This window comes from Vicugna pacos, chromosome 7 (genome assembly GCF_048564905.1).
Source record: "Vicugna pacos chromosome 7, VicPac4, whole genome shotgun sequence".
In the NCBI taxonomy this organism is placed as follows: Eukaryota; Metazoa; Chordata; class Mammalia; order Artiodactyla; family Camelidae; genus Vicugna; species Vicugna pacos.
Window position 1 is genome coordinate 24,946,032 of NC_132993.1, and position 16,292 is coordinate 24,962,323.

At 38.3% G+C, this 16,292-nt stretch overlaps 1 protein-coding gene across 6 annotated transcripts in view; it reads left to right on the forward strand.

The window, feature by feature from the left end:
* Positions 1-4,320: 4,320 nt before the first annotated feature.
* Positions 4,321-16,292, forward strand: part of SLC13A1 (solute carrier family 13 member 1) — a 76,007-nt gene continuing 64,035 nt past the window's right edge. For 4 of the 6 annotated variants that reach the window (XM_072965413.1, XM_072965414.1, XM_072965412.1 and 1 more), the window contains exons 1-3: positions 8,510-8,640; positions 13,285-13,421; positions 15,591-15,778. In XM_072965413.1, the coding sequence (XP_072821514.1) occupies positions 8,599-8,640; positions 13,285-13,421; positions 15,591-15,778 (367 nt within the window). In that variant the 5' untranslated portion in view covers positions 8,510-8,598. Of the gene's footprint in view, positions 4,447-8,509; positions 8,641-13,284; positions 13,422-14,717; positions 14,886-15,590; positions 15,779-16,292 lie in introns of those variants that run through there. The other 2 variants (XM_015237602.3, XM_072965416.1) reach the window with 2 other exon arrangements.

Below are 16,292 nucleotides of genomic sequence, written 5' to 3' on the forward strand. Positions count from 1 at the left end.
CTTATTTGACAATTGGCCTTCTTTTATTGTTGTATTATTGGTTGTCGGTGGTAGTATTAGCGGTGGTTGTGGTATATAACGGTGGTGATGGTGGCGTCCCTCTGTTTTAGGAGTAGGGGCTTGATAAGAAAGTAGAAAAAGAGAAGTAAGAGAACAAAATTAAAGAGCTCAATGAGAGACAAAGATACTATAGCTAGAGAGAACAGGTGATGAAGCATTTCCAGGGATAAAATGAAGCAATTTTCCCCTTTATCTCAGAGATGATTCTACAGATCAAACATTCAGGGTGTCTTTGGAGTTGCAGCACATTCAGACAGGGATAATTCTGTTTTTCTCCTATTCTAGGCTTTGAGTTTAAGATATGGGGACAAGGAAGCATTTCCTACAAATTCTGGGAGGGTAGCTGTCAGAGACAATAGATATGGTGCCTTAGCCAGATGCAGCTGTAATCCCCTGGGACATAGATGCAAAAATATGAAATGTACATAAGTGTTTAGGGGAAGCTCTGCAGACAAGACGTAAATTTGAACTTCACATTGAAGAATGGATAAGTATTCAGAATAGGTTATGAGTCTAAGGATTCAGCTTAAGCAAAATGACCCTTCTTGGAAGCGTGTTTCTGGTTTGAAAGTTGGACCCAGCAATAAAGATAAAAGGGAAGGTCCAAAAGAGGTAGTAACCCAGGGCTTAGCAAATTTTAACTTAATTAATAATCAACTGGGGAACTTGAATATGGTGATCTGGACTCAGTATGTCTGGGGAAAAGCCTGAGAATCTGCATTTCTCACAAGCTCCCAGTCCATGGACCACACAGCCAGTAGGCAGAGAAATCCAAATAAGCAATCCAGGTATTGATGCGGGAATGGTAAAAGAAGATGGTAAAAGGCAGTGTTTTTATTACCGGAGATTTTACTTAAATACTAAGGCCAAATGGGAAAGAGAATGAATTTGATGGTGCAGAGTTACTGTACACAACCGCAAAGCACAAGTCAGCCTCTAAAGGGGAAGCTCTCCTCGAATCTGGAGAGTTGTTGACCTGGAAGAATATGATCTCAGTGTTACCAAATTCCTTAGTTTGTCAAGAGAAGCCAGAAATTCAGGTTTTATTTCTAACGTGAAATCTGTTGATTTACCAATTTTGACCCAAATTAAATGCGCGCGCGCACACACACACACTCCCCTCATTGTAAGTCAGATAAGCTGTATTTTCTTGCTAGAGTTGGCCATTAGCTTGCAACTACTTCATTTAAATAGTCAAACTTGGTCAAAGGGCCCAAGAGGCCAGAATATAGTCATAGGCAGGTAGAAGCTGTCACTTAAGAGTATCTGGGGGCTTACTGGTATGAACGTTATGGATTAGAGTTTAGAAAAAGAGTGCATGATGAGGAGCAGGGATCAGAACCCAAACATGAGGAAGGAATGCCACTAAGACTCTTTAGAAATATTTCAGGAAATACTGGGATGAGTCTTATTATAGTTAGAGTGAAGATGGCCTTGAAGGCAAGATGAGGATTTTGGATTCTTTACAATGAACTACTGAAAAATCACTAACTTGATCATTTTAAATCAGGGCTGTGCCAGTTAAAATATGAAAGCAGTCTAGGCAAGTTAATAATTTAATACCTGAAATTTTGTTTTTTATTTTATCTCCAAAATTGCCCTGTCTAAGCAGACCACACATGTCTAGTTGAAGTAGACCTAGGTGGAAGTGAAATTTCAACACGATGGCCAGGGTTATGTGTGGTGAACAGCATCCTCTTGCACTGTGTTTTCTATTTCTTTTCCTGGTGTTTTAGCAGGCCCTTATAGATTGGTGCTCCAGACAGTTGTCAGGGTAGCTAGTCTTTTAATCCAGCTGTATGCAAGAGGATGACAAAATCGAAGTGGATTCTTGGAAGATGATCTGGCTTTGAATCAGCATTGCCTACAGAGGAGGACATGGAATGGAGACTAAAGGGCAGATCTGAGAGGTAAAGGGGCAGATTTGAGAGGACCAAAAGACTGGTTAGCTGTGGCTAAAAAACAAGGTAGTAAAAAGATCCATTTTATCTTTGAAATCTAGGTTCTTATAAGTAAGATAGAAAACACAGAGTCACAGTGAAGAACTTTTGCTTTATCCATGTGTTCTGACTAAGAGAAAAAGCGGACCCCGTCTTTCTTTTACTCTGGCATTTTAAATCAAGCCCGTATTCACAAATTCTCTCCGGAGCAAGTCAGGAAGATTTAGTCAAGGCTCAGCTTTGTTTCACTGTTTTATTGTTTGTCAAGATTATAGAGGCAGACTTTGTATAAAATTGTCAACATCGAAACGCCTTTATTCTTTCTCCTTGAAAAAGAGTGCACAATAAAGATATGACACAATCTTGGCTTACTAAGAATTGCTTACAAACCCACTAAAAGTGCAGGGATGCTGGGTGAGTAAATACCAGGCCCAGAGGACTCACCCTGAGGTAGGTGAACCAGAGGGCAGCAGAGCTAGAAATCTTTATTGCCCTGGGAAAGCCTTAAATAAAAGACCTCATTAACTCGGACAGCAGTTTTGTAAAAATTTTAAATGCAGCTCAAAATTTGCAGAGATTAAGCTTTGTGAGAGCAAAACAAAGCCACAGAAGAGATGCTAACCTTTACCGATCACTTAGTACATTCAGGTGATTTCATATCAAAATTATTTCTATCAACCAAATACAATGATAAATTTCAACCATTTCTCAACAGTGGCCTAAAACAGAAACCCACACTGTTAAACGTAGCAAGGCAACAGTATCTATTAAGAGTGTCTATCCTGTTGAGTCTCCCTGTGTCTCCCTAGAAGCTCAGCTAGCTTTCTAAAAAGCAAGGCAGAAGGCAATCACCTCTAGGCCCGGGTCACTTAGGAGCTAATTCAGTATTATCCATGCCATGTAACTAGGCACTGTCGTCCTTTCTCTGCAAAAAAAATACCAAAAATTTTCTTCTAGGTTGATTTCCCTTTTTAGTAGAGGGAAAGGAAGGCAAGTGCGCATGGGTCCCACCCAACCAGGCACCAAAAAATGCAGTTAAAAGGCAGGTGTGTCCAGCCCCGGGGAAAGGCGGTAATTTGGCTATTTCTGCACTCCAGGCAGATGGGTGTGCATTTTATAGGCCACACGAAGGTGAGTGCAAACACCCATATATGCTGACAAAAGCACAGACAACTGATAATATACTGTTATCTGTTGTGAAGGAAATGCGAAGGAAACTTCAATGAGAATTTTTTTGTATCATTGGTTTTTCACATGTATTAAATTTTGACTCTTAGAACCCCTAAGAGATGACTATTTGCTGCCTAACTCAAAGGTGCAGAGGTCTTCAGTTTCTTCTTGACTTTCTCTGTGACTCAACTCAGCTCTATTCAGCAAAAGTGTGATTTTTTAAAAAAAAATTTTTATTGAAGTGTAGTTGATTTACAATGTTAGTTTCAGGTATACAGCAAAGTGATTCAGTTATACATATACATAGATATATGTACATTTTCTCTTCAGATGCTTTTTCATTATATGTTATTGCAAGAAACTGAATATAGTTCCCTATGCTATACAGTAGGTCCTTGTTGTTTATCTATTGTATATATAGTAATGTGTGTCTGTTAATCCCCAATCCCTAATTTATATCCTCTGTCCTTTCCCCTTTGGTAACCATACTTTGTTTTCTATGTCAGTGAATCTGTTTTTGGTTTGTAAATAGAATTTTTTATCATTTTCTTTTTAGATTCCACATGTAAGTGATATCATATGACATTTGTCTTTCTCTGTCTGACTTCACTTACTATGATGATCTCTAGGTCCATCCATGTTGCTGCAAATGGCATTATTTCATTCCTTTTTATGGCTGAGTAGTATTCCATTGTATGTACACACCACATCTTCTTTGTCCAGTCATCTGTCGATGGACGTTTAGGTTGTTTCCACATCTCAGCTATTGTAAATAGTGCTGCTATGAACGTTGGGGTGCATGTATCTTTTTTGAATTAGAGTTCCCTCTGGATATATGCCCAGGAGTGGGATTGCTGGATCATATGATGACTCTATTTTTAGTTTTTTAAAGAATCTCCATACTGTTCTCCATAGTGGCTGCACCTTACATTCCCACCAACAGTGTAGGAAGGTTCCTTTTTCTCCACACCCTCTCCGGCATTTATTAATTGTAGACTTTTTCACGATGGCCGTTCTGACTGGTGTGAGGTGAGGTATGAGGTGATACCTCATTGTAGTTTTGATAGTGATTTGAATGTGATTGTGATTTAACTGATGATTTCCAACCTCGTTACTTCACCTCGCACTATGCTTTTGTTCTGTCCAGGAAGCAGAATGCGCCTACATCCTCTTTGTCATCGCCATCTTTTGGCTGACAGAAGCTTTGCCTCTGTCGGTAACAGCTCTGCTGCCTGCTTTAATGTTGCCTTTGTTTGGGATCATGGCTTCTAAGGAGGTAAGTACTCCTGCGAATGTTTGTCATGATCAGATTCCCTACTCTGTGCTGATACTTCCAATGAGAAAGTTGTATTTAAAAGGAGCGATGATCTTGTTGATAAGGCTTCCACATAAGTCCTCCAAGCTCCTGTTCGTTTCTTGCCTCTAGAATTCTGCGTGTGTGTCCACCTTCAGGTGGACAAAAACAAAACTCAAGCTGCAGCTTTTTGAGTCATGCGTGTCAGTGGAAGAAATGTGTGTCCCATCTCCCCAGGCTGACATCTGTGCCCAGTGTCTCCCTCCCAACAAAAGGGCTGACTTTTTCATGTCCTGCATCAGCTTTTTTCTATTCAACAGAATTTGGTCTCACACAGTGTTGGAAAAGCAATTTTTGTTTTTAATGAAGAAAAAGCCTCCCTGTTTTCTTTTCCAGAAACCTGCCATTTCAGAAGATAAAGCCAAATTAACTTTCACGTGCATTTCCATTTTGTTCTTGCTGAGAGGAGTTTATTCATGCTGCGAGGTGTTTCTTACCTTTATACAATCTAAGGGTACCCATCTGAAGAAAATAGATTCAGTTTCCCATTAAAAGCATGAAATGCATTGAAACCAGGATATCTATCTCCATGCAGCTTTCAGCCACCCAGCACACAGCTGCCTAAACCACCACTGAAACGTTCTCAGGAAAGATGTCACGTTCAAGATGCCAGTCCATGCAGTTTATCACCCTTGGACTTCTGTCTTCAGTCCGGGTCCAGTACTGCTAACATGAGGCTCATCTGTCTTGTAATGTGGGCTGAGATTTTTCTTTTTAACTAACCCGTGATACAGTTTTTTTACTTTCCTATAAGAGAAGCTATTCCTTTTCTGACCTTCATGTCATTCTTCCCCATTTTCGAGTCCAACTCCATCTCTTTGCCTTTCTGATCCTTTCTGCTCCTCTTTTCCATCTGCATTTTCCCATCCCTCACAATCCTCACTTTTTTCTTTAATAAGCACCACTGATTTGGAAGAGAGTTTAGCCAGGGCTGTATTTTGTTCCTTTCACCCCAGACTGAAGCTTTGCTGCCCCCCAGAACCCAGGATCTATAATCTAAGAAGTTTCTCAAATGCTCCAACAAGGCTCTCAATAAAGGAAATATAAAAAGAAGGGGTTGAAAAACTCTCAAAAGTAAAGTGTCAAGTTACCAGCCCCTGTCTTGCTGGAGTGGGGAGTCCTACTCCCAGAGTTAATTAAGTTTGACAGTCGCACAGTTGTCCCTTGTGATTTAATAACAATCAGTTTTTTTAAAAGGAGGCTGAGATAGATTAACTGGAATCACGAGGCATCTGTGTAGCAAGCAGGCTAGAGGCAGACAGGAGGAAGAGGATGCCTAGGAGGGCCTGGCTTTGTGGGAGCTGCCAAAGAAATCTCTGCATCTTTTGGGGCTGTGGAGGCCCAACTAGAGGCAGCAAAATTCTAGGTGCCAATGGTAGTTGCATTATTCAAGCTGCCAATTCCTGCCCAAGAGACCTCTATCCTCAAGAGTATAACCCTAGACTAATTTCACAGTTGTAGACTCTCTGACTTGGAAGGGAGTTCTGGGTCACTCACCCTGGGCAAGGACTCCCCTCCGCAATATCCCTTACAGACGAGATCACTCAGCAAGTGCTGAAGAGTTCCCTGTGTGGACCTGTAATACCTCACAGGGATATCCATACCATTTTTGAATAATTTTAACACTTAAGCAACTCAGCTTTATTGAGCCCGTGTCTGAACTCAGTGACTTTGATTCTTTAAACTTTTCTCTAACATCTAAGATTCTACAGATAATTCTTGTCTTTATTCCACATGATAGCATTGCTAGGATTTGAACATAGACACTATGTCCTCAAGTCTCCCCACCTGCAGTCTTGATGGTTTCCAGAACCAACTCCCCATCTCTACCCACCACCCACACCTCCATCATCACCAGCATCTCCTTTTCTCTTCCAGGATCTGTGTCTAGTTTAGCAATGAGATTTAAGGACTCAATAATTAATAACTGTAAAGTCTGTCACAAATTAAACACTCCATATATGTTAGTTAATATTATTGTTATTTGTATATTGACAAATGTGAATAGATCACTCAGGAAATGAGTGTTGCAAAGCTTGGTGAATCTATCCTCTCCCCTCTGGTATGTCAGCCTAAATTTGTTTTTAACGTGACTTCCTTCTCCTGTTAAGCTTGATGGGGACTTGGAGCAAATCAGAAGTCCTTAGGACTTTCAGTGGAGAAAACTATTCTTTGGTCTTGTGATCCTCTTTCCAGGCAGGGTAACTGACCTTTTACTCAGAAGTAGCTGAGCAAAGCTACAGGGAATGAGCTACAGATTTGGTCAGAAGACCTGAGTTTAAGACCTAATATTCATCACTAATTACTTGTATGCCTGATCATGTGTCTTAATAATGCTTTTTTAAAAAAATCTGTAAATAGGGAATGATAATGCCTTGTAATTCAAGGGTTGTTGTAACCATTAAATCAAATAATATATGTGAAACATACTAGCTATCAAGTGTTCCCATGAGTTTTAATAGTGACAGTTAAAGTTTGCTTGTGAGTGTTAGCCTGCTGTAACACTTGGAATCTCAACTCTGTCATGGAGGAGACTGATGTATTTTCAATATCCTTATCTAAGTTTAGAGCCCTGCACATCACTCTCTTTGGTCACCACAGTCTTCAACTTACTTTACCTGTTTGTTAATGCTTAATACCTATATCTTACTAAGCACATGGTTGTATTGAAGAATATCAACAAATATTGACTTTCTCTCCTATCTGTTGAATTAAACCTGAAATGCTAAATATTTAGTGTTCCTAATTAGATATTTCAAAACATGTATACTTATTATTATTGTTGAAAATATGTTTATATGTAAGTTTTACATATACAAATGTTAAGATAACATACATCTATATATACATATATATGTTATATGTATGTGTGTGTGTGTGTGTGTGTGTGTGTGTATATGTTATAGTACAAATTTACTCAGTCAGTAAATAAATACATGCTAGGACTCTGCCAGGCACTTGAGAGTACATTAATAAATAAAAACAGACAAAAAAATCCCTATCTTCCTAGGAGAAAAGAGACAACAAACATACCTTAATGACCTGGTCAGTTATATAGTGAGTTAGAAGGTAATTGATGCTATGGAAAAAATGCAGAAGGATGATGAGGATTAGGAGAGGGCTGTAGTTCTAAATAGGATGACCAGAGAAGACCTCAATGAGATGTCAGTACCTGGAGAAAGATTTACACAGGATGAGGGAGTTAGCCATTTGGTAAAATGAGGAACATACATACTGTTGCAGAAAAATGTGTTACTGCTCAGTGTTGCAACTCTTGTGTTACAGCTCAGTTGTGACAGCAACCTGGATCCGGGTGAGATACCAAGCAGCACTCACAGAGTTGGAGAACTCAGGTTTATTATGCCAGTGGGCCCAGAGGAGTTAACACTACAAACTCTGGACCCCGTCTGTAGGTTTACACAGGGTTTTATAGGCTGCCGGTTTACACCTTGCAACATCGTATGCAAATAAGGTATAACAAAAATTGACTAATTAGGAACAAGCTTTGTAGAAATGGACCAATCAGGAGTGAGAGAAATAACCAATCAGGAGTGAGCTTCATGCAAATAAAGTACTACAAATGAACCAATCAGAAGTTAGGGAAATGGACCAATCAGGAGTGAAGGAAATAACCAATCAGGAGTGAGCTCAGGGAACCAGTAGAATTCTAGGGGTAAGTAAGCCATTTCAGAGGCAAAAAGTGAGAGAGCCTCTGGGCCAGAGAACTGGATGGTGCTGGCAGGAGAGTAGTGGCCCTGCGTGGGAGTCCTGCCGGTCTTTTTATGGGGCTTCCCACCTCAATACCATTGCTAACAGGGCAATATTCAGTGCAGAGACCTTAAATTGGGTTTATGTCTGCAGTGTGACTGGAGCAGAGTGAAGGGGAAAATGAGAGATGATGGTGACACCAGGAAGACAATGTGAAGAGGGACTGGATCATGTGTGGCCAAAGTAGGCCACCGTGAAGTTTAACTTTGAATGAAGAGACCCTCTATAGAGTTTAAAGTAGAAGAGTGACATGATCCATTTATCTTTCATGTAATAAGGATAACTTGGGCCACGGTGTTGAAAAACATGGTGAAAAATGGTGACAGGGAGGTTGCTGCAATAATCCAGGTGAGAGGCCATGGTAATCCAGACAAAGGAGACCAATAGGAATCTTGCATATAGTATTGATATATTTTTAAGGTAAAACCAACAAAATTTCCTAAATAACATAATATGGCATGATTATGGAAAGAAAGGAGTCCAGGATAACACACAGCTTTTTTTACCTGCCAGGTGATAAAATGGAGTTGCCACCAATTGAAATTGATGGGCAGAGTAGGCTTGTTGCAGAAGAAAAGCTGACACCTGGAGTTCAGTGCTGCACATGAAGGTTGAAATACCTGTTTGACATCTAAGTGAAGATGTTGAGTAAGCAGTTAGATGCAGATGAGTCCAGAGTTCACGAGAGAGACCTGAACAGGAAATAAGGATTTGAGAATTATCAGCATGTGGATGGTATTTAAAGCCTGCAGTTTGATAAGATCATTTAGGGAGTGAATGGAGGTAGAAAAGCAAAGAGGAGTAAGAACTGAGCCCTGGGGAATTGCTTCATTAGGGTTTGGTGAGAGAGAAAGTTACTAGGGAAGAATACTGTGAAGGGGAAGTTACTGAGGGAAGAGGGAGACCCTAAGAATGTGGAATCCTGGAATCCAAGTGAAGCAATGGTTTAAGGATGAGGCAATGATGAGATATGTTATACCTGTTAACAGGTCAATTAATGTGAGAACTGGAAATTGACTTACTGGATTTAACAACACAAGTCAGTATTTTTTAAAAAAACAACAAAAAAATAGGCTTTATAATTATACACAGTATAACTGACAAAGCACCTTTTAAAAAATTTCATTAAATTCACAAACTTAACATGAAGTATTATTTAACTTTTATAGGTAAATATATTGATTTGTAGAAAGATTGCTGAACTGGTATAAATTACATAGCTAAGAGAGAACACAGGTGTTTTGATCATAAATGTTCATTTTTTTTTAATGAAATCCCATTTTCAAGCATAAATGTAACTACCTTGATCTTGTAAATAGAATTCAAATTTTATTAGGACTGTTACTTGAAATACTAATTTTTCCTAGAATATAGTTATATTTACCTATGCCATTTACAACCAATAACATCTTTTCTTATTACATCTTATACAAGTAGATTATTAGCAAACACATTTGCCTGTGGCTAAAGTTCTTCTGCAAATACACTAACTGATGAAAAACAAAGAATGGGTAACAAAGGAAAAGAGAGAATGTGAAAATTCCTCCTTAGATTTAACATCTAATGTCATTTAGACAACTGAGCTGCAGGCCATAGGTTGTTTACATAGTCTACCAAGGGATTGACAGGGATGAGTCTGAGGGCCAGATCCAGCCAGCTACCCAATTTTTGAAATAAAGTTTCATTGGAAACACACAGCTGTTCATTTACATATTGTCTTTGGCTACTTTTGCGCTCCAAAGACAAGCTGTGATAGTTGTGAAAGGCTCATAAAGTCTAAAATGTTTATTATCTGACCCTTTACAAAGTCTGTCAACTGCTGGTATAATTTAAAGAGATTATGACCAGAATATCTCATGTTCTTAGATTTCTTTCTGTGTTTAATTGCTTCCTAATAATGACTTGCTTCTATGTGTCCCTTTGTAGTTTTAAAGTAATTCTGTATTTATCCTCTCATTTAATTCTCAGAGTGTTGGTGAAATAGGGTCAGTGGGGTTTATTTCCATGAGCAAAACTGCAAAAGAGATAAGGGCAGAGGAAAACTCAAATGTCTATTAATCTTTTAATAATCAACACAAATATCGGCGCTTGTGAGAAGACTTTTTCAATTCCCCTAGGAAAAAGTGGTCACTTACCCTTTGAATCCCAACTGTATTGAAGAAGTAGCTCTCATGCCCTTACGATGTGTTATTGCACTTTTCATTAACTTTAACAAACAAACTTGTTTCACTTGTTACAGTAACTTGTAAGCTTCTTGTGCTTAGGGACTTACTAGTTCAACATCCACTACGTGCCAGACATGTGCTAAGTCCATAAATACAGGGATCAATAAGACACACTTCAAAAAAAAAAAAAAAGACACGTCTGCCTTCAAAATACGTCTGGTCTAATGAACAGGGTAGTTAATTAAATACAGAAAATGATCATTGTATAGAGTAAGTTGTGCTATAACAAAAGGAATTACCATCCAACTAAGTAGAGGGTGGTCAGGGAAGGCATCTAGGAAAGAATGACATCTGAGTTAATCCATGAAGGAAGATAAAGTTTAGCAAGGTGAGAGAAGAGGGTCATTCCAGGTTAAATGACAAGAAGTGCTAAAGCATTTCTGTGTTTGGGGAACTGCACACGTGGGGAGAAGCTGGTGCAGCACTGAAAGTGTGTGCAGGAGAGATGAGCTCAGACCAAATGATGAGGAGTCTTGTAACATATTGAGAATATTGGATTTAGTCTCAAAAGACCTGGGGTCTGCTAAAAGAGTTTAGGAAAGACAGTGTGATCAGACGTACCCGTTGGAAGAGTGACAATGGCAACAGTAAGGGGTAGATAAGAAAAGGATCATACAGTAACCAGGTAAGAAATGGTGAGGCGCTTAATTAAGGTAGTAGTGTGCGAACAGAGGAAAGTAGACAAATTTAAAAGGAACTAGAAATGATAAGACTTGGTGATACACACATATTGGAAGTTAAAAAGGCATCATAACTGACCCTCTGGTTTCTGGCTTGGGCAACTGAGTAGATGGAACTTTCATTCACAAAAGGAGGTACATGAGGAGGCGCACGTGTGAAGGATGCGGAGTGAGAAGATGAGAAGCGTTAGTTTGGACATGTTGAGTTTTTAGATGCTTGTGGGAAATTCGAATGGAAGTATCCATTGGATACACCGAGTCTGGACCTCAGCAGACATATCTGCCTGGATGCAAAGATTTTAGTGTCTTTAGCATTCATTCAACAAATGTGTACTGAACACCTACCATGTGCCAAACATTATTTAGACACATAGAAACGGTAGCTGAATCCATAAGATTCAGCCATCGAGTGGATAAGACAAGAATACTGCGGAGAGAACCCTGTAGAACACCAGCATTTAAGGAAGGCAGCGGAAAACGAATTTTTAGAGTCGGCTGAGAAGAAAACTTCAGAGAGGCAGTGATAGAACCAGGGAGGTGTAAAAATAGTTCACAAGTGTAGAAACATGAGTAAATTAGTAAATTGAAATAATGCTTTTACCAAGAGTAAGTTAGAGGGAGTTGGGAAGATAGGAGTTTGGGAAGAGAGTATAGACAATGGGCTGAGTTGCTCAGAGACCACAGCTTATACATTGACTCCCGCCTACTGCCCACTCTCCGGCCCAAAACTGTGCGAGGTGCCAGATATGTGATGGTTAGCAAAACAGATTCCTGGCCCACACGGAATGTGTGTATAATAGAAAAGATATACAATAAGCAAGTAAACAAATAGTCTTTACACAATGTCACAATGTGCTATGCTATGAGGAAAACAAACAGGGCTCTGCGATGCAGAAAAATGGCAGGACCTACTTGGAAAAGCTCACCGTTTAAGAATTGTAAAGGCATAAACAGGGAAAAACCATGCTAGACATCTTACCGGTATCCCCTGCTCCTGGAGCAGTTTTGGTGCATCGTAGATGCTCACGCAATGTTAGAGTAATTAACAAATGAAAATAATAAGGAAATTGATGCAATTACTTACTTTCTATTATACAATTACTACAAAGTGTAAAGAGAAATATAAACTTTGAAAAGCATCATAAACTAACCTTTCATAAACCATAAACCACTCATTGACTTTTAATTCCAAGGGTAATTTTCAATTTTTTTTAAAACCCAGGCAGGCAAGCTTAGTGAGTTGTATTAAAAATGCAGATACAATTTAAAATAGCAAATTCATCATCAGAATTGATTTTCCTATTCGTTCATGGTTTCATAACAGAGTAGTTTTGTTCCAACTCTTTCATTTTTTCTACTAGACGTTATGTGATTTTTTTTTAAAGCGATATTTCCTCTTAGAATCCTCTCCTCTTCCCACAGTCTTGTGATTCAGTTTAGCCAAGTATTTCATACAGTCAGGACTCTTGAATATCTATACCTTGAGGTAATTTAAAATAATATTTCTATGATTAGATAAGTTTAGAAAACACATAGTATAGGGTATCCCCCTCGCTGAGAGTTATAATAGTATACACTGTGTTTAAAGGTTTTGAGAAGGTCTATATAAAAGAAGATTCTAGAATTTTAGAAAACAGTTTTCTAAACTTATTTGACCACACGGCTGCTCGATTAAGTGTCTGTACACTCTACTAATCTCCATTCAAAATACAAAAGCGTGACTCTGCAGGTTTGGCATAATGAGTGGGGATGAAGATATTGGCGAGCTGGTGTTAGTCACGGCCAGTTTACAGATGGAGAAATTAAGGCATAGAAGGCACTTACCTGAGGTTACTCAGCTCTTTCAAAACCTAGTATATGGGTACTTTTTAAAATGTATTTATTTTTTTCTTAACAGTACTATTTCTAGGTAAGGATATGGAACTTATCTAAATTTGTATTCAGACACATCTACATTTCCTTCAACAAAATAGAAAGATAATGCAGTTGAAGGTCAAATTTAAGAGCAGTGAGAACAACATCTTTCTTATGCAATGTTATTTTCCCCTCACCAACGTAAATAATCATGGGTTTAATTGTAATTTCAGGTGGCATCTGCTTATTTCAAAGATTTTCACCTACTGCTAATTGGAGTCATCTGTTTAGCAACATCAATAGAAAAATGGAATCTGCATAAAAGGATTGCTCTGAGGATGGTGATGATGGTGGGTGTGAACCCAGCATGGTAAGTACTGTGTTTACTGTTCGAGATTTATATTCCAAACAGAAAATTTTTGTGCAGAGCAAATAACCAGATAAGTAATGCACATCCAGACAATCATTTGTATGGCAGTGTAATTCATGATTTTTTTTCCCTCTCTGCAAATATGAAAGTGATATAAAGGGCACTTGAGTTGGAGGGGGGAAAAAAAACCCCAGCAACTTTCCTTTCACTGCCGGTCTAATTACAGGGAGATTGGAATAAGTGCACACAACTCTGTCACCTTTTATGCACCATAGGAGTCAAAGCCGAGAGAAGCCTTGAACCTCAACAGACAAGACTGATAGACTTCAGAGTAGATTTCAGTGCTATCTTGTTTATTTGGCTGATTACACATTCAAGACTTGTTCAAGAGTATCCTTGATCATCAGGGAGGATGTTAAGAACCAAAGACAAAGACGTTATTGACAAAATACAAATGTGTGCAGAAAAATTCCAAGGTGAACTTTTCTCTTTTTAAATGAACAGTTGCAAAGTGAAGCAATTACGAAGTTTCATCTATAGAATGTGAAAGCAGGCAGTTGACTGAATTTTCCCACTAAAATAAATGTTCTTTTTTCTTTAAATTAATTGGGTGTTTTGATTTTAATTCTAGCTCTTGTTAAGAACATAAATGTGAGTTAAAAAAATTCCAGTGTCATAATCATTTGCATAATGGCATGCTTTAAAGCCTTAGGTGGTTCTTTCCTTCTCATCTTTCTTTAGAAATAGGAAAACTGTATTGAACTGTGTTGCATAATTCATTCTAGGGTATAAGCACGTCTGTGTTTATCATTTGTGGAGCAAACTGTTTTGTTAAATAGAAAAATATTAAATAACTCAGATGAGACAGATCTTTAAAAAAAGATTTGTTACTGAAAAATTTTATAACATGCAGGTATTAAGGGCATTTCAGTCTTAAAATGAAATGATGTTCCACGCTTCTCAAAGCGCTATAGAAATGTGTCTCTTCTTGGCCACTGACCCCAGGGGGTAGACAGAGTGGGGCACTGCATAGTGTGCGAAAGTCCTGTTCATTATACCACTAAATGGCTTTTCAGTTTAAGGCATTTTTACCAGATAGAAGGTTTATTAGATCCCAGCCTTTTTGTATTGAAAGATTTCATGTTTTGCCAATGCCTTAAGTTAAAATTGTTTCTGTTTTTTTTTAATTAAGAATCATTTCTGGTTTAAACAATTTTCTTAAAAGTTTTCTTTTAGAAATAGAAAATATTTGCCTTATTCGTAATTGAAACTTATACTGTGGAATTTTTCTTATAGATCTGTTTCAAAAGAAGAGTCAAAGAATTTCATAAATGGCTCTATATGGAAAGATGTGCTTCTGAGTGATTTTCTGGAACCTCCTACTCATACGAGATCATGTTTTTTTTTTTTTCTAAGTGTGATTTTGAAAGTTTATAGACATGGTTTAAAATCCTCTAATCTTAGGTATGTTATTTTTAAGGGAGAAGAATTACTCTATTTATAAGAGAAGACAATGCAATATATCCAGTTCTGACAACAGGCAGGAATGTCAGATTCAGGAGAGCATAAATCATTGAATCTACAGAAAACTCTGAAACTTCATTTTAGCTAGTGGTTTTAAAACCATTTCCTCCACGTACCACGTATTAAACCAGAGTAGTGAACAAGTGAAAAACAGATTTATAAATATTAATCTCCCTCCTTGCCTTGTGCCTCCCTGGCACACTAATAAACAGAGCTATAACCCAAAGACAAAGGGAAGAATAAGTGTTCTAAATTCAAATGCTGATGGCACCATGTCTTACCAGGATTTGAAGGTAGGTGTCATCTGTAAAGGGCATTCAAATATTGGCATTACATTATAGCTGGTATGTCATCTACCAACTTGCAGTTTGATTATAAGTTTTATCATTTTTCTGTTTTTGGAGAGAAGATTCTTAACGGTTTCCAGGGAGACAAATCTCATAAGAAATCCACTCTTACTGTGTGCCATTTTGATTTCCACTTGGCTATCACTGTCCTCAGAGTTCTTCATCTGGGAGGAATCCTAACCTTCTGTGTTTTGAAAAAATTAATTTCCAACTCACAAACAACATCCCTTACAGTTAAATAACACAGAGCTAGTTAATCTAGACAGCAGAGTTCATACTAAACGCCCTCTCATTTCAGGCTGACCTTGGGGTTCATGAGCAGTACCGCCTTCTTATCCATGTGGCTGAGCAACACCTCAACTGCGGCCATGGTGATGCCCATCGTGGAGGCTGTGGTGCAGCAGATCATCAGTGCTGAAGCAGAGGTCGAGGCCACTCAGATGACTTATTTCAGTGGATCAACCAACCAGGGACTGGAAATTGATGGTATCTCATGCTGATATGGCCACAGTGGGGTCTAGTCATTTGGGCAATAGAATAAACTCAAGAATTCTGTATTGTATTTTGAATGAACTGTTCATATATACATGTACGACATGAAATTAACCTTCCTTTTTCTGTATTTCCCAATATTATACAAAGTAATTACATTACCCAAATATTTTACCTGCAATTAATGGTTGAATTTACATTCTCTGGCAAAAGGGAAAGAATAAGGATGACTTTTCTATTCTTCAGCCTTTTTATCTCTCTTTTAAGGGTTTATCAGTAGACCTTCAGGTTTCTCTTTTGTACTGAAATGACTTTTCTGCATAGTATTGGGAACCTTTAATTCCTATATTCTGTTTGGAAACAGCATCACATTTCACTTGGTTATTTCTGGCCCTGAAAAAACTACTCTAATGCAGTGAAAAAATGTTGGGAGGACATTTGTATTTGTAAAATACTTCATTACAAGGAGTGTTATCTCAGTATAAAGTGAATTCATTTATTTTTAGTT